At 42.2% G+C, this 22,060-nt stretch overlaps 1 protein-coding gene across 1 annotated transcript in view; it reads right to left on the bottom strand.

The window, feature by feature from the left end:
- Window positions 1–238: 238 nt before the first annotated feature.
- LOC129711468 (A disintegrin and metalloproteinase with thrombospondin motifs 16-like) overlaps window positions 239–22,060 on the bottom strand; it is a 193,320-nt gene continuing 171,498 nt past the window's right edge. The window contains exons 19-23 of the mRNA XM_055659092.1: window positions 12,883–13,087; window positions 9,004–9,198; window positions 6,813–7,037; window positions 3,921–4,068; window positions 239–1,593 (exon numbers count right to left, since the gene is read on the bottom strand). Of these exons, the coding sequence (XP_055515067.1) occupies window positions 1,478–1,593; window positions 3,921–4,068; window positions 6,813–7,037; window positions 9,004–9,198; window positions 12,883–13,087 (889 nt within the window). The 3' untranslated portion in view covers window positions 239–1,477. The remainder of the gene's footprint in view (window positions 1,594–3,920; window positions 4,069–6,812; window positions 7,038–9,003; window positions 9,199–12,882; window positions 13,088–22,060) is intronic.

The following is a 22,060-nucleotide window of genomic DNA, read 5'->3' as shown; positions in this document are numbered from 1 at the left end:
GGCAGCAGTGTAGCACAGCGGTGGAGATGCTGCCTTACAGTGCCAGAGACCTGGGTTTGATCCTGAGAGCAAGTGACTGGTGAAGAATAAAATCTTTTTCCAACAACCATTTGGGGACTTTGATATATTCTTCTAATAGAATAGGCTTTACACCTCAAAATATTAGTTGATCCAAGTTAATTATCTTTCTCAAACAAGAATCAAAGTCGTTTACAGATGCATAAAACAAAAACTATCACATTTTTAGTGAAATTTTATTACAAAACTCCATAAAAACATAAATATTTTTCTCACAGCTGGGTGAAAAACTTTTACAGTATTTCTGCACAGAATTGCATAAAGTTTAAAGTAACAATGGTACTTCAACAATTCTGATTATTTAAACCATGCATTGCTTTCCTTTCAAAAGGCAAAGATATCAACAATTTTGCAAGATAATTGTAAATAAATTAGAACTTTTGCTTTAAAAAAATTATACTAGGGTTGCAATTGAAAGCACCATTGTTAATTTAGTGGTACCATGAAGCTCAACAATAATAATGTGAAAGTACTATAATGAATGATACTTTAAAAAGAGTGACACAGATTAAAGTCAGTCTCTGGCTCTCAATTATGGCATACATTTAGCTGTAGTGCACAGAGTGGAACTTCATTTTCAATAACAATGACCAGTTCTAAAAAGACCTATCACTTTGATAAATAAATAAAATACCTTAAGTCCTGTGATGAGCTTGTGTAATTATTATCCCTTCTCTCAAAATAGACCATTTGTATCTGCTTCTACAGAAGTAAATATTTTGAGAGTTTGATTTGATAATTAACAGCTACATGTGCTTACTGGTCTTTAAAAAAAAAAAAATAGCACCATTGAATCAGTTAAAGGCCAACACTTTGTGAAATCAGTGGGTATAGGGCTCACTACAATGGCATAATAGCTACAGTAGTTTTAGTTTAGCACAGTGTGTTTTCATTAATGGTCATCAGTTGATCTAAATGAGGTAAAATAAATAAGCTGGGAAAAATTCACTTCACCTATCTTTCCAATCCCACTGCACTCCTCCAACCCACTCTGTTCTCTGCCTGCATTTGCATGGTATGTTGTTAATTGTCTTCTGGTTTTCAAAGTCTTTGTTCAATTTGTTACACATGGCCACATTTTACAGGTCAATGAAAAGTTTTAGCTGGTAATATCTTCCATTCATTCATCGAAGTCCTTGATACTGTACAGTTATGTTCACTGTTATGTGGGAATCCGAGGATCCAATATGGACAGGGCTGCAAACATTACACTGATCTGGTGGTGGTAAAGTATTTAAAGCAAAAACTGTCTTTTACCCCACTAATTGATGAGCAGAATGATGCCATGTCTCATGTGCAAGTTTAAGTCTTGATGGTCTTGATTTCTTCAGCCATCCGAGGCAACACAAATTAAAATCTGCAGCTTGTTCATATGAAAATTCCATTGATTCATGTTCTTTTATATATTAGACTTGGAGCATGATTTACAACATTGCTGGCCGTAGAACTTGTGATTGCACACACCGTGCTGTGGTACCAGGTAACACCAGTTGAAATAATCTTTGCAAAAAACATCTTTGGTGTGTCAAGTTTTGGAGAGAGGAGATGGGGAGAGAGAAAAGAAACAATATTTATTTATTCATATTTATAAATGCTTCATCATTAAATTCTTCCCTTTGCTGAAATGCATTGCAGGTGACGTCAAAGGGGCATAAAGGTCACAGTAGTATTCAGTGGCTTGATATACATAATACATATCTACTATTTTTCACCAAGCATATGTTCATGGTTTACCTCACTTATCCCTCTTTAACAATTTTCTGTCCTTCAGTAGAAGAGGGCATGGAGCCGTTGGAAAGTGAAATTGAGGGGACATCACTGAAGGGTGAACTATGCCCTTGTTCTATTGTGAAACCATAAGAGGAGCTCCTGCAAATTCAATTGAGTATAAATGATGGACTAACACCTTGAGTTCTTTAATTCTCCTGGAGAGCTGCATTGTTTGGTGGCACGCAGCAGGCCAAACACATTTCTCAAGGATTCACTCTTGCAAAATTCTATTGTGTACATGGTTAATAAGATAATAATAATAATAATAATAATAATATATTTTATTGTCATTGCACATAAGCGCAACAAGATTTGGTATGCAGCTTCCAACCGATGTCATAACATAAATAACTAATAAAATTTGGATTTGGATATCCCGAGAACATGGATTGTAAAAAGAACAGTAAAACAGTCAAAACGGTTCAACAGACTAAAGTGCAGATGTGTCTGTGCGACATGACCATCCGAGGGAGACAGTCCAGGGGGATGGGGGGCACCCAGCAGGGCCGGTTCAGAGCCGCTATAGCTTTCTTATGAAAATTCTTTCGACACTCGTTCCACCACAGTGCAGGTTTCAGTTTTGGTTTGTTTGTGCTGTGCAAGTTGGGTGGGTGGAGGTAATATTAAGAGGCTGAAATAACATTCCGGGGTGAGAGGGCTGTTTATTGTCACTTCATTAGTAGGATCGAGGAGCTGTGCCGAAGCCAAGAGGGTTTGATCATGGGTAGTTGGGGAAGGTATTGGGATTGTCATAGTCAGCGCAGCAATGGGGTCTCATGAGGGGAGGGAGGGTGTGATCAACTGGACAACTGGGGGTGGACCTGAAGGACTTTTGTAACTTTGTCAGCGGCAACATGGCGACACTTGTGTTCTGCTTAGGTGAGGTCTACTATATGATTTTATTGGGTTGTATGCAAAACAAAGCATTTCACTGTACCTAGGTGCTGTACATGTGACAATGAAGTATAATTGAATTGAAGGAAGAACTACTTGATGTGTGTTTCCAATTTCAGTTTCTATCAAGTTGATGAACCAATCCTCAGGCAATGAGAAGGCTTGAGTCTGTTTAAATGGTGCACATCACCCATAATCCACACAGTGTGCACCTTAAAATGCACATAGTTTATAATTTGAAGGCACATCTTCCTTCACTTGCTCCACTTGGGAAACCAAAATGGCCAATGTGAACTTTTCGTTCCATCTTTTAGCAAGATAATCATTAGACATCTACTCTTTCAGGTTGGACCACACTTCAAAATGCTTATTTGTTAGAATAAATAAAATAATTAATACACGATTTTCACCTAAACAATTTTTGAGATGATACCTGAGAGATTCATTGGAAGGGAAAAGGACCTGTTACTGTAGTGGGAAGGAACACAAAACGATGTTTCAAGTTTTAGAGCAGTAAGCAAACCAATAATTTTAAAGCCATTAATATATAAAATGTTATACATATGTTCTCCAATAGACAAATGCCTTAGTAACTATCAGAAATAAGTAGCTACAGCTAGATCTGTGCTTGCTACACGGTCTTGTACTACATGATATATAACCATATACTCTCTCTAATTTGAGGACCATGATGATGCATGGCGTGTTTCTATAATATAGCATTTAAAATAGAGGCATAGAGTGAAACAGTGTGGAAACAGGCTCTTCGGCCCAACTACCCCACACCGGCCATCATGTCCCAGCTATACCTGCCCGCGTTTGGCCCATTTCCTTCCAAACCTATCCTATCCATGTACCTATCTAACTGTTTCTTATATGTTGGGATTGTTCCTGCCTCAACTACCTCCTCTGGCAGTTTGTTCCATACACCCACCAAAAGTGTGAAAAAGTTATCTCTCAAATTCCTATTAAATCTTTTCCCTTCACCTTAAACTTATGTCCTCTAGTCCTCGATTCATCTACTCTGGGCAAGAGACTCTGTGCATCTACACAATCTATTCCTCTCATGATTTTTATTAAAATCATATTGTAAAAATTTGCAAACATAAAATTGTAGCTTAATTTCCAGATGGGATGTTAAAGGAATTATCAGTGCAAGGCATTCTTTGTGCTCTCACCTTTCTTTTCGGGTACAGGACAGAAATTGGTGTTGCAGGCTTCTGTTGTGGCTGGTTTCTGATGCAGAAGACAGCCTGAGGTGGGTCTGCCATACGCAAGACAGTGTACTGCACGAGCCCGCACCCCTCCCCCGCAGCTAACGGAGCACTAGAGAGAAACGTGGGAAAAAATCTGTCACTACATGATTTCTTCTAGAGAAGTGATATACAGTAAACCCTTGTTCTGCTATAATCCAGTAAGGGATTATCATCGTTCATGTAGTGCAAACAAACAACTGCAGATGCTGGTTAATAACAAAAGGACACAAAGTACTGGAGTAACTCAGCAGGTGTTTGGCAAACATGTATAGGTGACATTTCATGTCAAGACCCTCCTTTGGACTCTTGGTCTTGAACTGGGCCTGGAATCCAGGTGAGTTGACAGCCCTGGCCTGCTGGGAGAGAGGCGAGGATCGGTGGTCATTGTGGGCGGCTGAAACGCAGGTAAGGGTCAGCGGTGGGGGCGGCAGGTGCAGCCTGGAGGTGGCTGAGGGAGCTGTGTGGGCTGACGGTGGTGGTAGTAGGTCCAACCTGGAAGCGGCCGGAGGGGCAGTACAGCAGAGGGCGGCTCGGCAGCCCAGCCTGGAGTGAAGGTCGATAGGTCAGTCTGCTCCAACCACAATCCATTATAAAGAGGCCCGTAATAATAAGGGTTTATTGTATACTGAAGGTGTTATCATGGATATTCCAGCACATCCTATGTATTATATCATGTGTCTGTTATACACTGGTAAAGTGGTGAATGTCAATGGACTAAACAACCAAACAAATAAATATTAACATTAAAAAAAAAAACATATAACTGAAAACAGATTTAACCTCGGCCCAACAATTGTCACTAAACTAAATTATTTATAGAAGAATTAAAAAACTTGAAAATGGAAGCGTTTACGTTACAGAGCCGAGGAATCGAGGGAGATGACGAAGGGAATATTTCCAGAGGGTGAATGTAGGATTGCTGTGGTTTTAAGTGGTTGAAAAACTAGGTTGATGGGTAAATGAGGTCAGTTTGGTGAGAGGGCACACAAACAAAATGACATCAAGGCTCTGAAAAAACTTTCACTTCTTCCAGTATACTGCAAACAGTTCTCACAATGTGGTCTCTTATACATTGGAGAAACTAATGAAGATTGGGTGATGTAACCGTGTTCAGTTTGCGACTTTAATTGTCCATCCTACTGCCACCAAACCTGCTATGCAGCTTCACTTTTTCGCTTTTAAATACAGCACATTCGAGTCAAGCAGTGCCGAACAAAATTTTCGAGTGGCAGTGTGGAAACAGGCCCTTCAACCCAACTTTCCCACCCCCACCATCCATACTAGTCCCATTTACCTGCGTTTAGCCCATATCCCCCTACACCTATCCATGTCCAATTGCTTCTCAAAAGTTGCGATAATCCCTGCATTAACTACCTCTCTCAGCAGCTCGTTCCATACATCCACCACCCTTTGCGTGAAAAAGTTGCCCCTCATATTCCTGTAAAATCTATTCCCCTTCACCTTATTCCTATGCCCTCTGGTTTACAATTCCTCTACTCTGGGCAAGAGACTGGGTGAATGCTTTACACAATTTGCTTCTTTGCACTAAAACCCAGTGTTCCAGAGTAACATCAACATACAAAAATTAAACTTGAACCAACTGATAAGTAATTCCACAGTGGCGATACTTATAGTATCCTGGTATTCACGACTCAAGTGGAATGGAATATCCAGATATGATGGGGAATTATTTAATCTGCCTAGGTTTAGTCCAGCAAGGAGCTCTACACTACAGATTGATTCTGGTTCTGTGGCACCAGGAATGAGCTTTGCCATCAGACTGCAATTCCCAAAGATGCATTTTCACCCTTAGAACATTTTGCAGAATTTGGAAGTAAATTATGTCCAAACCAAGGCACTACTAGTATGTCTCTGTAATTTCTTCTGAGACGCAATGAAAAATAATTGTTTTTTGCAATGTTTACAAACATGTTGTGTGACTTTCATCCATTAGGGGGCAGAAACTCTGCAGGACAAAAACTGTATCTATAGCCCCCGTCCCAAATTTCTGAAAGACCCTCCCAAAGTGTAAGGCTCTGTGGTTGAGCATAAATCCAAAACAAATGGCCATAACAAATGGACATTCAGATATTAGTCAAATAATTTTAGTTGGTGTAAATCTGTCCAACCTCAACTGATGAAGGCACAGCAATAAAAGATTGACAGGAATAAATAGGCGATTCATCACTATGATTAATTTTAGAATGGGCTAACCAATGAACCCCGTAAAATAACTTGTCTTAGTTTAAAATATTTCCAAGGCTACAATATGCTAATGGCAGCAAGGCATAGTTTGTTTGCTAGCAGCTGCTGATAGAGGCATTCACTAATGCCAGGACAGGTCCTTGCTGGTCGAGTCATTCACTGATCCCTGGATAGGTCTTTACTGATCAATTTAACTCACCAATCTCAGTACTGTCCAAGCTGGTGGTCTCAATTTATTGATCCCAGTACTACTACGTATGTGCCAGATTAACTCATTCACTGACCCTTCATTGTGACGATAAAATGATAAAAAATAAATATTTTTTGGCATCGGGTAATTCCAAGGCTTAGGGTTTCTTGTAATATAGAAAACTGTTCATAATTGGAATTAATTTCTTAAGAAAAAGCAGTACAGTATAATTGTAACCTTAAAGATCATTCCAATTATATTTGCTGAACGTTTAGAGGTACACTTGCTGTAAAGTTCTCCAATTAAATTTGGGTTTTAGTTCCAAGTCATTACATACAATGGCATTCCCATGACCAAAGCTACCACGCTTTCCACTTGATTCCTGCTGGAATGTTACTGGAATATCAACATGCTCCTACCTGAGACCAGGACGAGGCGTACCAGCTGGTCAGTGCGTTGCTGAAAGCGATCTCGTTTGGTGGTTTTGGACACACTCGTACAACACAGGCTCTCTCCAGCTCTAGATTGGGTCTTGGCAAGTGATTACATCTTTTGTAAGCAAACTCTTTGTACTTTCCAGAAGTGTCTTTGTCTGCACACTTCAAGTGTCTCTTCTGAATCCCTTTACCGCAAGTTACAGAACACTAAAGAAGGAGAAAAAGTAACAGAAGTGTAATGTGATTTAAACTTCTGGACGGTGGTAATTTTTGAGCTTCAGATTAAATCAGGCCAAGGAGGCAACTTCAGCAAGACTGGGCATAGAGAGCAGCTGTCATAAACATAAGACAGGAAATTAAAGCAAAGTGTGCAATCCTGCATGCTGGAGCGTCATCCCTTCAGTTTATTTGCTTATTTCCAATGTTTCTACTTTTTTTTAGCTCAAATTAAGACCATAAGTTTGGGACCAAGCATGATATCAGGCTATATGATTTTCCATACTAATTTTCAAGCCCTTTCACCAATACCGTGTACAACTGCAGTAGAACCTCCCTGCTCCCATACTCAAATCCTTTTGCTATGAATGCTCATCATTGTTTCGATGATTGTGAAGCCAGACCGGTCCAGCACTTACACGTTGGTCACCCTGTTTTGCCAGCGAATGCCCATGATGAACCGCGGAGTGCGCATGTGGAATTTCCCAAGCTGCCGGATGTGTTTCCTGCACAAGGTCCATGTTTCACATCCATACAGCAAGCTGGAGAGTACTACAGCTTTACGACAGTGGGATGAATAAATAATCTGATGGCAGAGGAGATATGGGGGTTGGGGTAGGGTGGAGTGATGCATAGGAGGTTTGGGATCTTGGGATATCGTGGACTGGCAGATTGAGGTTTGGCAGCAGTGTGACTGAGGCAGGGAAAGGATGAAGATGAATTGTATAGTCATAGAGCACAGAAACAGGCCCTTTGCCCCAACTTAAACATGTTGACCAAGATGCCCATCTAAGCCGATCCCATTTGCCTGTGTTTTACCCATATCCCTCTAAAGCTATCCTATCTATGTACCTGTCCAAAGTAAAGAGTTGCAAATTTATATGGGTTATCTCAAGGAGATACTCGCTGAACTTAGTGAGCCCATATGGTTCCAGTAATATCCATCTCGAGTGCTACCAAGAGAACGTGCTCCATGTTTACCCTCAATGCTCCAAAAGAGCATTGCACAGTAAATGATCCCCATCCCATGTACCTCTGATGAAAAATTGCAACAAGCTGGGTCTGGAGTCTTGAGGCCCCCGAGTGAAATCAACAAGGTGGCACAAAATAGTCACTGGATATTATATGTTTAAATATTATCACATAATGCTGAGAACAAAAGGTGCTCCAATCTATACAAATAATCGTTGTTAGTTATCTATTACTAGACAAAGTGGGACCCTTTGGGTCCAAGTTACACGGGAGGCCTGGTCCCCCGACACAACCCATTCCCCAAAACAATATGGGGGAGGGGGGTGTGTTGGGGGGGTGGGGGAGAGGAAGCAGCGAGGTGGACCAGAGGTGTACTGGCTGGAATTGGAGGTGCGATGGGGACTCACAGCGGGCACTGGTCGTTCTCCTCCGCCGGGATCAGAGTCTCTGCTTTCCGTTTGCTGACATCTCCGACTCTGGGCTGGGTCTCCGACTCTGGGCTGGGTCTCCGACTCTGGGCTGGACTGGGTCGGGTCTCCGGGGCTGAGCTGCTTGGGGCTGGGTCACTTAGAAAATTGTGTCCAGTTGGAAAGCTCCGCCGGCCATCCTCGGCTCCAGTAAAGAGGCGATGGCGCAGGAAGGGATGGACCGTCCCGGGGAGTGACAGGAGAAAAGACCAATCTACGCGGCGCCGACTGGCAGGAGAAGAGATCGATCTGCGCACAAGCGTTTTTTAAGATTTTTAAACCTCACTAAATTTTACAACATTCAACCGATCGGAACAAAACCTGGTCCACTCGCAGCGTAGGAGAACGGTGAGTGAACTGGTGAAAAATCGTAGCGCTATCGCAAACCATTTTTGCACAAATAGAAAGACCGCCAAACCGGAAGATAACAAGATCATAGTTTTAGTTATGTATAGATAGATGTTCTAATACTGGTTGACCCATGAGTTAATGTATTCTTTTCAGGGTGGTTACTGTACCTCAGTCCATGTAGATATAAACCACTGCATTTTGCGATGCTTATGACAACGCTTCAGCAGGCAGGTTTCCTGGCTCTTGGGTTTCGGCTGTGCTTTGCAGGAACTGCCGTGTAGAATCTGTGTACCCGCAGTAGAATATGTGCTCTTGCAAACAACACTCCTCTTCCTCCACCCTTTCCCACATGTCCGGGAACACTGGAGAGATGGAAAACAGTGAAATAATTGGCTTGTTAGCTTAGAAATCAGAATTTACGCAAGTTTCCTTATGTCCATGATAATAAAGAAAGTATTGGGACAGTCTTGAGGCACCCATTGCGAGTGTAATTCAGCAAGCTAATGCTGGAGGAAGCATTCCATGATAGTTTGAAGACACTCTACAGAATTTGGAGATAATGCAAAAAAAAACAAAAAAAACTACTGGAAAAAAAGTCTGTGGAATTCCCTGCCTCAGAGGGCGGTGGAGGCGGGTTCTCTGGATGCTTTCAAGAGAGAGCTAGATAGGGCTCTTAAAAAATAGCAGAGGCAGGGGATATGGGGAGAAGGCAGGAGCGGGGTACTGATTGCCGATGATCAACCATGATCACATTGAATGGTGGTGCTAGCTCGAAGGGCCAAATGGCCTACTCTTGCACCTATTGTCTACTGCAGGAACTCAGCGGGACAGGCAGCATTTGTGGAACAATTAAGATAGTTAACATTTCAGGTGGGGACCTTTCATAAAGCAGAATCCCAAACCGAAACATTGTCTGTCCATTTCCTTCTGCAGATACTACCTTACCCGCTGAGTTCCCCCAGCAGTTTTTCTTTTGTGGCTCTGAATTTAGAGGATTTCAGCAGCAAGTTCTGAAGCGACATAGTTGAGTCTCTATATTTCAGCAGGATGTCACTTTAAGTAGAACGAGCAGTACAAAATTAACACAATGTTAATGTTAACTTGTGGTACTGAGACTGTTTCATCACTTGAATTGGTGCTATCTTTGAGCTCCAAATTACATCAATTAGGGAAAAAGGCCTGCCCATGACACCAGAAAAATGTATGCTGCATGACCATGAATGGTGCAGTGAAGTGCTAAACCTCATTTTGCAATAAGCTGGACATGATCATTCAAAAACAGTACCCATCAATCCAGTTCCTTTTCAATTGTTTTCAATCTCACTGCTGCCCGCAGATATTCCGGGCCTCTTTTCTTTTCCATCTCAATTAACTGGAAAATTGGGAACAGCATTTGTTTTGGGGGCTGGAGGGAAATCTGCTACTTTGTCTTCCAAGAAAGAGGGAAGCGAGTTACTATTAGGTGATCGGCGAGTCATACAGTTCGGTAACAGGCCCTTCGGCCCAAGGGGGGAAATCCTTTAAAACAGAGATGAGGAGAACGTTTTTTTCACACAGAGAGTGGTGAATCTCTGGAACTCTCTGCCGCAGAGGGTAGTCGAGGCCACAGTTCATTGGCTATATTTAAGAGGGAGTTAGATGTGGCCCTTGTGGCAATGGGGATCAGAGGGTATGGGGAGAAGGCAGGTACAGGATACTGAGTTGGATGATTAGCCATGATCATATTGAATGGCGGTGCAGGCTTGAAGGGCCGAATGGCCTACTCCTGCACCTAATTTCTATCTATGTTTCTAACTTGCCCACGCCAACCAACGTGCTCTATCCACACTAGTCCCACCTGCTTGTGTTTGGCCCATATCCTTCAAAAACCTATCCAATCCATGTACCTGTCCAAATGTTTTTAAAATGTTGTGATGTTATGTGCCTTAACTACCTCCTCTGGCAGCTCGATCCATACACCCACCACCCTTTATGTAAAATAAAAATGCCCCTCAGGTGATGACATCTCTCTCTCTCCTCCCCCCCCCCCCCCCCCCCCCCCCCCCCCCCCCCCCCCCCCCCCTCCCCTCAAACCCCCAATTCCTCTGCTTCTTGATTCCCCTACTCTGGGCAAATGATTGGGTATGCATGTATTCTATCTATTTCACTCATGATCATATACACCTTTATAAGATCATCCCTCACCCTCCTGCGCTCCAAGGAATAATGTCCTAGCCTGCTCACCGGGTCTCCCCAAATCGTGGCCTTACCAATGTGCTGTAGAATTGTAGCGTGACCTACCAACTTCTATACTCAACACTATGACTGATAAGGCCAATGTGCCGAAAGCCTTCTTGACCACCCTATCTACCTATGACACCACATTCAAGGAACTATATACCTACATTCCAAGTTCTCTCACCTTCCACAAAGTCCTGCCATTCACTGTGTAGGTGAACCTTGAGGTACTCTTCTAGTCATAGGCCTCCAATCCGAAAAACAACCTTCCACCATCACCCTCCGATTCCTTCCATCAAGCCAATTTTCTATCCAGTTAGCTACAGTATCTCTCCTTGGATCCCATATGATCTAACCTTCCAGAGCAGCCTACCATGTGGAACTTTGTCGAATGCCTTGCTGAAATCCATACATACAATGTCTACAGCTCTGCCATCATCAAACTTTTTGGTCACATTTTCAAATAACTCAATCAGATTCAAGAGACACAACCTCCCATGCACAAACCTGTGCTGACCCTAACCCTAAACATCCATTGGCCACTAAATGCATGTATATCCTATCCCTCGGAATACGCTAACAACTTTCCGGCCACAGATGTTAGACTCACTACCCTATAGTTCCCAGGCTTTTCCCCTTCCTAAATAAGGGCACAACATTTATCCAGGATGATTATCCAGGGGTATACTTCGTGGATTAGTGTGTGAGAGGTGGCATTTGATGATGCCTTTAGACACAATACTATGACTGGGAAACAATTCCCAGGATTGCCCTAGACTGTGATCTTTTCCAACAGACCCCTATTATGTATCTGGAAGACCTCACTATGACATCCAAAGCCTCCTCCACCTGTCCCGAATCTCGAGTATAGCTGTTTTTTCACCACATTATGGCTTACATTGTCAGATCCTTCAAACATGTTGTAAAGTTTTAATCAGTTCTGTCCTGCTTGAAACTTGGCCCAGGGACAATGTACCACAACCAGCAACAATGGCTGGTTATCATGGACATGCTGTTGAAACGCTAATATGCGGGTTTTGTGAGCAACCTGTACCTGGTTACGATAGCACAGTTAAAGTGTGTACTGTAATAATAGCAGCCATCTTACAGCACCATTCAATATACCTCTGTTGTTGTGGGTATACAAGAACTTGGCCAACATTTAATTTAATCAGGAACTCTGTCGGATCAGAATAAAGTAATAGTACAATGAGTAATTTAATTGGTTTTCGTTTTTAAACTATTTGAAATGATCTATATGAAGAAAACTGATTTGTGTAATGACAGGTATTTACAAAGCAATTACAGAGAAGTGAAGCTTGGGTCAAATTGCAGGAGTTAAGGAAACATATCTTGAGATGTCTATTTCTTAGCTTTCATCTTATCAACAATGACTTTTACATTAATGTTGGGAGATTAAACCTTGTAGTTAGCCTGAAGAGCATTGGACAAATTTCTGTTTTTCATTCTATAACTTGTAATTGAAGTTAATGCTTTACAAGATTGGTGCAACCAACTGAATTTTGATCAATCCAATGAATGTGTGGAAAATCTAGTGTAGAGAACTTTGAATGCAATATATAGTTCAAATAACAATATCTAGAAGCATTGTAATCTACACATATCCCTCGGATTGTTATTGCATATTTTCTATCTATTGCTGAATTTACAATGAAATGTTAAAAATCCTCTAATTGGTTATGTTCATCATCAGAACCGGGAACATTGGATCTATTAATACCTTTACATTAGTGTTGGTCACGCTATCATTGTTCTTTATAAAGCCCAGAATAATGGTAATTTATTTCAGTAAAGGCTTTGACGTGTACCTCAGACCAGGCTCCTACACTCCATGCTGGTGGACAGTTGTGGACGTTACACACTTGCTTTTGCATCGGCATCGGAAATGGGCATAACATCTGGTGCACATCTTCAAGCTTATTGTAAGCAACTCTTCGAGTGCAGCGGACCTGCCTGTGCTGCTCCCCTCTGCCACACGTTTGGCTGCATTCTCCCCAATCGCCAACAGCCCAGCTGTGGAAACATCAAAGCAGTTCACGAGCAGAGGATTAAAACTGACTTATCAGAAACCTGGAATGCAAGGTCACATCTGTTCTTATCAGTACCTGATCCCACACTAATGCTGTTTTTGATCGAATGAAACACATTAGGCAGAATTAACTTAGTTATAGCAAATCTGTGTGGCTCACTTTACTTTAGAGTCAACTTGCCTTTGTCCCACTCAGTCAGAGGTACATCAGATAATCAGGGGTTTACTGAACTTTGAAGTTTTAATCAACATTTATGTTCAGCTCTCCTGTTAAAAAGATTAAACCACGCTGATTTATTTAAGTAAAAAGCCTGGTAAATTGCTCAGAGATAGCAAATGGGTAAAAAAAAAAATAGCTTGCTTCCTAGCAACCTGAAAGGTAAAGTTAACTGGAAGTGAATCATTTTTGACACTGTTACAGTTTTGTGGGAACGTTGATGTCGCCTTAAGAGCAAGTGATTATTATTTATGAGCAAACTCACCGAATTGGGATTTAAAAGCAATATTTCATTATCATTTAATACTAGATATTTGATGGAAACCAGGTGACTGCATGGTGAAAAACTCAGGTATTTTGCTTTGCAGATTTTCCATTGTAACTGCAGGGTTCTACACCTAAGGACCTGTCCCTCTTCGGCGACTTTTTAGGCGAATGCAGGAGAATCTGCGCTCCCCTCATGATCGCCACATGTTCGCCTGTGGTCTCTTGTGAGTCTCCTTCAAGGTCGTTAGGAGTTCCTGCATTTAGTGAACTAGTCGCGGCCTCAGTATGGTCGCCGCAAATTGTTCACCATTTTGAAAAAATTTCTGTGACCAAAACATTGGTCGCCGTGGAGAAAATCGATAATCCTGTAGTCGTAGGTGCAGTTGTAGTGGGATCGCCATGTAGTTATGGGTAGTCAAGGTAGTTGTAGGTAGTTTTAGTTAATCGCCTTTGCTGACCGGGCATTTTCATTGGCTCATTGGAGCAAAAAAAAATGTAAGCACGAGTTTTCAGAACCAAGGATAACCGACCGGTAATGTTAAATGCCCGCTAAACTTCACAGCTGTGTATCTCTGACATTAAATGTTGTCTGTCTTCTTAAAAGTGTCCCCCCCCCCTTTTTAAAGGACTTACCGTACACTGTGCTAGCCATCTTAACCTTTCTGTTCATCGCGGTGTGTGTCCGTATCACCTTGGCTTTGCACCGTGTGAATTTCAGACAGCGCTCCCCCGCTTTTCCGGGCCCCCGCCGCGTTTGCTGTGTGTGTGTGGTTTTTTTCAGGCGACTGCCAGGAACTTGACAGTCGCCGGCAGTCTACTGTAAAATCGCCTAAGCTGGACAGGCCCTTTAGCCTCATCTATTTATTCAAACCATGGCTCTGATTATGGTTCAAAAGAACTCTGACTGCATTTTAATTGGGATCTTTAGGGTAGACAGTCAGAATCTTTTTTTCCTCCAGGATGGAAATATCAAATACTAGAGGACATAGTTTTAAGGTGAGAGGGACAAAGTTTACAGAGGATGTACAAGAAATGTTATGTTTTTAGAGAGTGGTAGGTGCCAGTCATGGGTGGTAGTGGAGGCAGGTACAATTGTGGCATTTTAAGTGACTTTTAAATAGGTGCATGGATAAGCAGGGAATGGAGGGATATGCATCATGGGCAGGCAGAGATCAAATTTAGCATTAGGTTCAACATAGACATTGTGGGCTGAAGGGCCAGTTTTTGTGGTGTACTGTTCTGTTTTAAAGCAAACCAAAGTTGATCTGCAGATGTAAACGACTGAAGGTGCAACTGCAAAATATTTCTGCACCGGGCTGAGTTCCTGTCCACAGGTTTTCACAAGTCTTGGTCACTATGGCACCTTATTCTTCTCCACAGAACTTTGTCAAACTGCTCCTCCCACCCTGCCCGCCATCCAGCATCTTGCCAGCACATGGACAAAAACTGCCTGATCTTTCTCCATCATTGACTTCTGTGCAGCCTGTAATGCTTGTACAAACCGGGAGATGGACTGGCAAGGATACTGGAGGAATTAAAATATTTCGGGTCTGACACATAGTCTGTGAGTCAAGGGGCTGTCCCACTTGGGTGACCTAATTGGCGAGTTTAGAAGGGTTTTTAAAAAAAAATGACATGTTGAAGTCCTCCTTCGACTATGTAGAAGACCTCCTTCGGCCTCCTTCAACTATGTTGAAGACTATCTTCGACTAGCTACGCCTAACTTCGGGAAAATTGGACACCGAATAACGGAGAGTAAAGACGACCTCCTTCGCCTCCGTTTGACTATGATGAAGACTATCTACGACTTCCTTCGACTACCCTCGATTACCTACGACTAACATGCCGACCTACTACGACTAAACTTATTAGTAAAAAAAGTATCGATTTTTTTCCATGGCGACCTTTTTTTACTTGCGGGCATTATTTTAACATATTGAGATAAACGCCGTGACCTCGCTGAGGCTTCGAGTACGCAGAGACCACTCTTGAGCATGAAGGAGAGTTACGAAGACCTCCTACGACCTTGTGTCGACCATGCTGCGAGTATGAGTCGAGAGCAAACTCGCCAGAACTTGCGGATTAGGTCACCCAAGTGGGACAGACCCTTGAGTTTTGCGTTTTGCCTTATATGGTCCCGACCTGTCCAATATCCTTTTGGGGTTAAAAAACACTTGTATGTTAATATTTTGTTGTTAATAGGTAGAACCATTCAAAACTAATGGCTCAGTTCAGTTCAGGCTTTAATAACTTTTAAATAGTGTGGTGGAATTTAATTAAATAGTGTCACAGCATGAAGAGACATTGGTTTCTCTCGGTAAAGTCTATTTTAACTGCTTTTGCAAAATTCTATTGCAATCATCAATTTATTATATTGCATAGTTAGCATACCATTGACCGTGAATGAATAATGAGATTATGAGTGTATCGGTATGCATTTGAATGCTGCAATTATTTTCCATATGCTAAACTGTGGTTTATAGTGCTTCCATTAAGGTATGTCACAGCGAGAATTTATATTATAAGATAAAGCAGAAACCTAGAGTTCCTGACACACATGGTGGATGGTTAATAGGACAGGAGACAGGACTTCTCATGAAAAGCACCCTTGTTTACTTAATTTGGAAAGCATCTTAAACAGTGGCAATTGATTCAGCATTGGACTATTATTGACACAATAATATCTTGCTGGTAAATCGCAAATGGTTAATGGCCCTGTCCCACGGTACGAGTTCATTCCAAAAGCTCTCTCGAGTTAAAAAAAAATCAAACATGAGAATGAACGTTGCGGGTACGTCTCTTAGCGGCTCGTAATGCTAACGGCAGGTACTCGGGAAGACTCGCTAACGGCAGGTAAGCTCGGGAAGACGCGTGAAGATTTTTCAACATGTTGGAAAATGTCCAATAGAGCCCCGAGTACCGACGAGCGGCCATTACCGTAAATCTCTGAGTTCGAATCAGGGCAAATTCGGGAGAGCTCTTGGAATGAACTCGTGCCGTGGGACAGGGCCATAAAGTCCACAAACAGGTTCTGATAGTGAGCTTGACATCCTGTGGGCTACTATGTTCTAATCAAGGGCAGGACTGGCCAAGGAACAGTTGGAAACATAGAAACATAGAAAATAGGTGCAGGAGTAGGCCATTCGGCCCTTCGAGCCTGCACCGCCATTCGATATGATCATGGCTGATCATCCAACTCAGTATCCTGTACCTACCTTCTCTCCATACCCTCTGATCCCTTTAGCCACAAGGGCCACATCTAACTCCCTCTTAAATATAGCCAATGAACTGGCCTCAACTACCTTCTGTGGCAGAGAGTTCCAGAGATTCACCACTCTCTGTGTGAAAAATGTTTTCCTCATCTCGGTCTTAAAAGATTTCCCCTTTATCCTTAAACTGTGACCCCTTGTTCTGGACTTCCCCAACATCGGGAACAATCTTCCTGCATCTAGCCTGTCCAACCCCTTAAGAGTTTTGTAAGTTTCTATAAGATGCCCCCTCAATCTTCTAAATTCTAGCGAGTACAAGCCGAGTCTATCCAGTCTTTCTTCATATGAAAGTCCTGACATCCCAGGAATCAGTCTGGTGAACCTTCTCTGTACTCCCTCTATGGCAAGAATGTCCTTTCTCAGATTAGGAGACCAAAACTGTACGCAATACTCCAGGTGTGGTCTCACACTACTGTACTACAAACTCCCTGCTCCTATACTCAAATCCTTTTGCTATGAATGCTAACATACCATTCGCCTTCTTCACTGCCTGCCGCACCTGCATGCCTACTTTTAATGAATGGTGTACCATGACACCCAGGTCTCGTTGCATCTCCCCCTTTCCTAATCGGCCACCATTCAGATAATAGTCTACTTTCCTGTTTTTGCCACCAAAGTGGATAACCTCACATTTATCCACATTATACTGCATCTACCATGCATTTGTCCACTCACCCAGCCTATCCAAATCACCTTGCAGTCTCCTAGCATCCTCCTCACAGCTAACACTGCCCCCCAGCTTTGTGTCATCCGCAAACTTGGAGATGTTGCATTCAATTCCCTCGTCCAAATCATTAATATATATCGTAAATAGCTGGGGACCCAGCACTGAGCCTTGCGGTACCCCACTAGTCACTGCCTGCCATTCTGAAAAGGACCTGTTTACTCCTGGTCTTTGCTTCCTGTCTGCCAGCCAGTTCTCTATCCACATCAATACTGAACCCCCAATACTGTGTGCTTTAAGTTTGTATACTAATCTCTTATGTGGAACCTTGTCGAAAGCCTTCTGAAAGTCCAGATATAACACATCCACTGGTTCTCCCCTATCCACTCTACTAGTTACATCCTCGGAAAATTCTATAAGATTCGTCAGACATGATTTACCTTTCATAAATCCATACTGACTTTGTCCAATGATTTCACCACTTTCCAAATGTGCTGCTATCCCATCTTTAATAACTGATTCTAGCAGTTTCCCCACTATCGACGTTAGACTAACTGGTCTGTAATTCCCCGTTTTCTCTCTCCCTCCCTTTTTAAAAAGTGGGGTTACATTAGCTACCCTGCAATCCTCAGGGACTACTCCAGAATCTAAAGAGTTTTGAAAAATTATCACTAATGCATCCACTATTTTTGGGACTACTTCCTTAAGTACTCTGGGATGCAGCCTATCTGGCCCTGGGGATTTATCGGTCTTTAATCCATTCAATTTACCTAACACACCACTTCCCAGCTAACCTGGATTTCACTCAGTTCCTCCATCTCATTTGATCCCCGGTCCCCTGCTATTTCCGGCAGATTATTTATGTCTTCCTTAGTGAAGACAGAACCAAAGTAGTTATTCAATTGGTCTGCCATGTCCTTGTTCCCCATGATCAATTCACCTGTTTTTGAGGAATGCTGTCTCTCATTATTCAGTGTTCAGACTGGGCTGCACCAAAGTGGGTGTCGGAGGAGCAAGGAATGAGAGAAGGCTGGCAGTCAGGGGCTGATCCAGACCTGGGAGAGTTGAAGGGAAGATATGGTGATTGCGGGTGGGGTTAGCTGGTCAAAGATTGAGGGTTTGTTGGGTCCTGAGGTTGGGGCAGTGGTGTCTGGCTGGCTGGAGGACAGATTTTGATGTAGTGAAAAGAAAAATGGGAATTCATTGCGGAGTCAGACCATCAGGTCTTGATTGTTCAGCTGTTAAAACTGCTGGGGAGCAGGGTCAGAGTTTTATTAGGAATTTTGAAGGGGAGAGGGTTATGGAGAGCATCAGCCTGGAATCACGAGTGCTTGAAGAATAGGAGGCAAGCAATAAGAGCTCTGAAGCTGGTCACGGCATGGAATAGTGTTGTTAAAATCTGCGTGCTCTAGAAGTGACCAACAATGTTTGATCCTCAGAACAACATGCACTAATTTCTTGTACATTTCCATGTCAAAAATAAATGATTTTCCTTAACATGACACTGTAAAAAATTATGTTGTATGAGCAAGCTCCTTAAGGTATCAAAATTAAGTGAAATGTGACGATGAGGCAGGATGATTATCAGTCAGCCATCCCAAGGAGTGAGCTTTTACACCATCCCGCCTGCAGAGTAACCTTCCATCTACCAAGGGCACACAATGCTAACATCATGATTTTTTAAATAGATAGAATTATCTAAATGTACTGACAGAGGCCCTTCAACCCACTCCATCTGAGCCTATGCATCCTATCTGTACTAACTCATTTGCCTGCATTAAGCCTGTATCCTACTACATTTTCTTTCAAAATACTTATTCAAACAGCTATTAAATGTTGTAATGGTATTGGCTTCTATCACCTCCTTTAGCAACTCATTCCAGATATTTAGCACCCTGTGTGTGAAAATCTTAGCCCTCAAATCTTGTTCAAATATTTTCCGCTCCTCGCAAAACCATATCCTCTAGATCCAGTCTCCCCTTCTCTGGGGAATTTGATTCTGATCATCTATACTATCTATGTCCCTCAATTTTATAAACGTCCATGAAGTCACCCCTCACCCTCCTTCATTCCAGTGAGAGTAAACCCAACTTATTACATCTTTCAGATAGACACAAAAAAGCTGGAGTAATTCAGCAGGATAGGTAGCATTTCTGGAGAGAAGGAATGGGTGACGTTTTCGGGTCGAGACCCTTCTTCAGTCTGTAGCAGGGCCTTGACCCGAAACGTCATCCATTCCTTCTGTCCAGAGATGCTGCCTGTCCTGCTGAGTTACTTCAGCTTTTTGTGTCTGTCTTCGGTTTAAATCAGCACCTGCAGTTTCATCCCACACATTATTCAATCTCTCTTTACAACTACAGTTCATCGTTCCAGGCAACATCCTGGTGGAGACACAAGGAACAGCACATGCTGGAATCCTGAGCAAAACACAAAGTGCTGGAGGATCTCAGCAGGTCAGGCATCAATCTAATGAAGGGTCTCAACCAGAAGTGTTGTCTGTCCATTCCCTCCCCAAATGCCGCCTGACCCATTGAGCTCCTCCATTCATTGTGTTTTGTTCAACATGCTGGTGAAAATCTTCTGCATTCTCTCTTTAGTAACCACATCCTTCCTGTGGTGTGGTGATCAGATCTGTACATAATACTTTGTGCTGTATAACCAATATTTTGTATAACTGCAATATGACATTGCAACTCTTATATTCAATGTTTCAGATTATCAAAGTAGGCATTTCAATTACCTTTATCATTCCATCATCTATCTGTGTTGCCACGTTCAAAGAGATATGGACTTGCTAAATCCCTATGTTCAGCAAAAATCCAAACCTTACTCTATATGTCCTGCCATTATTTGACTTACATTACCTCATACTTATGTGGATTAAATTCCATCTGCCACCACTCTGCACAACTGGCCAGTTGATCTATGCCTGCCTGTTTCCTTAGACAACCTGCTTCCCTGTCTATGACTCCACCTACGCAATAATCGTACCCCCTACATGCTCATCCAAGATATTCATACAATACAATACAAAGTTCCCAGCACTGATCCTTGTGGACAAGGTTAATTACTCAAAATTGTTGCATGTGATTACTTCAAGGTTGAAAAGTTAATGAAAAGGTTGAAAAGTTAATGAAAAAGCACTCACTGATTGACTAATCACAAATTATTCTTTTCATTTTTTTATTCCCTTTCAAAACAGGAGCTTTCCTTTAACGAATTGTCTTCTAAATCTACGCTCTTGTCAGAATAATGCAACAAATTTAATAAACCACTTCTGTCACACTTTCAAGAGGGCTGGAACAGTTTTGTAATACAAATCACTGGACTTGTCTCAGATTCCCAATGGACATTGGTGAGTTACTGCCATCATCTGTGCCCAGTCACCCATCTAGTGCTAGTGCAGCACGCTAGTCGATGACAGCTGGCTGGCTCACAGCTCGGGAGAGTATGAAAGCAAGGAACTCAGACTGTAACTCAAACCACCACTGAGACAAACAGAAAAGCATCTGTCAGCACTTGTACATGTTGCCTTCACAGTTATTTAGTGGACCCATTCTCTCAAATTATAAATAGTGTTTATTAACTCGACAACATATGTCATTACCTTGACACAAACCCTCTCAGTATTTCCTACTCGGCCACAGACAGTAGTAAACATTACCTTTAATACTAAATTAAATTAAAGATTCATATCTTGGGGAAACAAGTATTCTTTTTTGCTGATTTAAGATAGAGGATTTGTCTCGTAGCCAAAGATCACAGACTGCATATATGAACGGTCAGAGATATCAGTTACAGAAAATGGTATTTACTGGACGGCTTAAGAAATGTTTAAATGCCAGTGTGCATCACTAATAAGGCAAACCATGGGAATGATGTCACCTCCTATAAAGAAGCTCTCTGCGTGACTAAATCATTTTTGCATCAACAATTTTTGCAAGCGCTGCAGTTCTACTGACTGGCGTGTCTGCTCCATTCTCGTGTGAGAATGCACAAATGTCTGCATAAATCTTCTAAAAAATACTCCTATTGTACATTTCCTGCAGAAATATCAACCGTAATAACAAGGGCATTGTATAAAACATTACAAACTGTATTAGCATTCCAATGATTGATCACTTCCCCTACTTTGGCAGCATTCTTTCCTCAAATGCTGACATCGACTCTAAGGTCAACCATCGCCTGATTTGTGCCAGCGGAGCCAACCCAGACTCAGGAAAAGAGTCTTTGAAGACTGAGACCCAAGGGCTCAAACAAAACTGCTGGTCTACAGAGCTGTTGTCCTCTCCACCCTGTTGTATGGAGCTGAGTCATGGACCACCTACAGCAGGCACCTACGAGCACTGGAACAATACCATCAAAGATCCTTACGAAAGATTCTGAGGATCAGCTGGGAGGACAAATGAACCAACATCAGCATTTTGAAGGAAGCCCATGACCAGCATCACCACCACAATAATGTAGCACCAACTTCGATGGACTGGCCATGTCATCCGCATGTCCAACACATGTCTCCCTAAACAAATCCTGTACTCTC

Source organism: Leucoraja erinacea, chromosome 2 (genome assembly GCF_028641065.1).
Source record: "Leucoraja erinacea ecotype New England chromosome 2, Leri_hhj_1, whole genome shotgun sequence".
Taxonomy (NCBI): Eukaryota; Metazoa; Chordata; class Chondrichthyes; order Rajiformes; family Rajidae; genus Leucoraja; species Leucoraja erinaceus.
The sequence above is the reverse complement of the archived record's forward strand: the minus strand, read 5'-3'. Positions and strand labels throughout refer to the sequence as shown.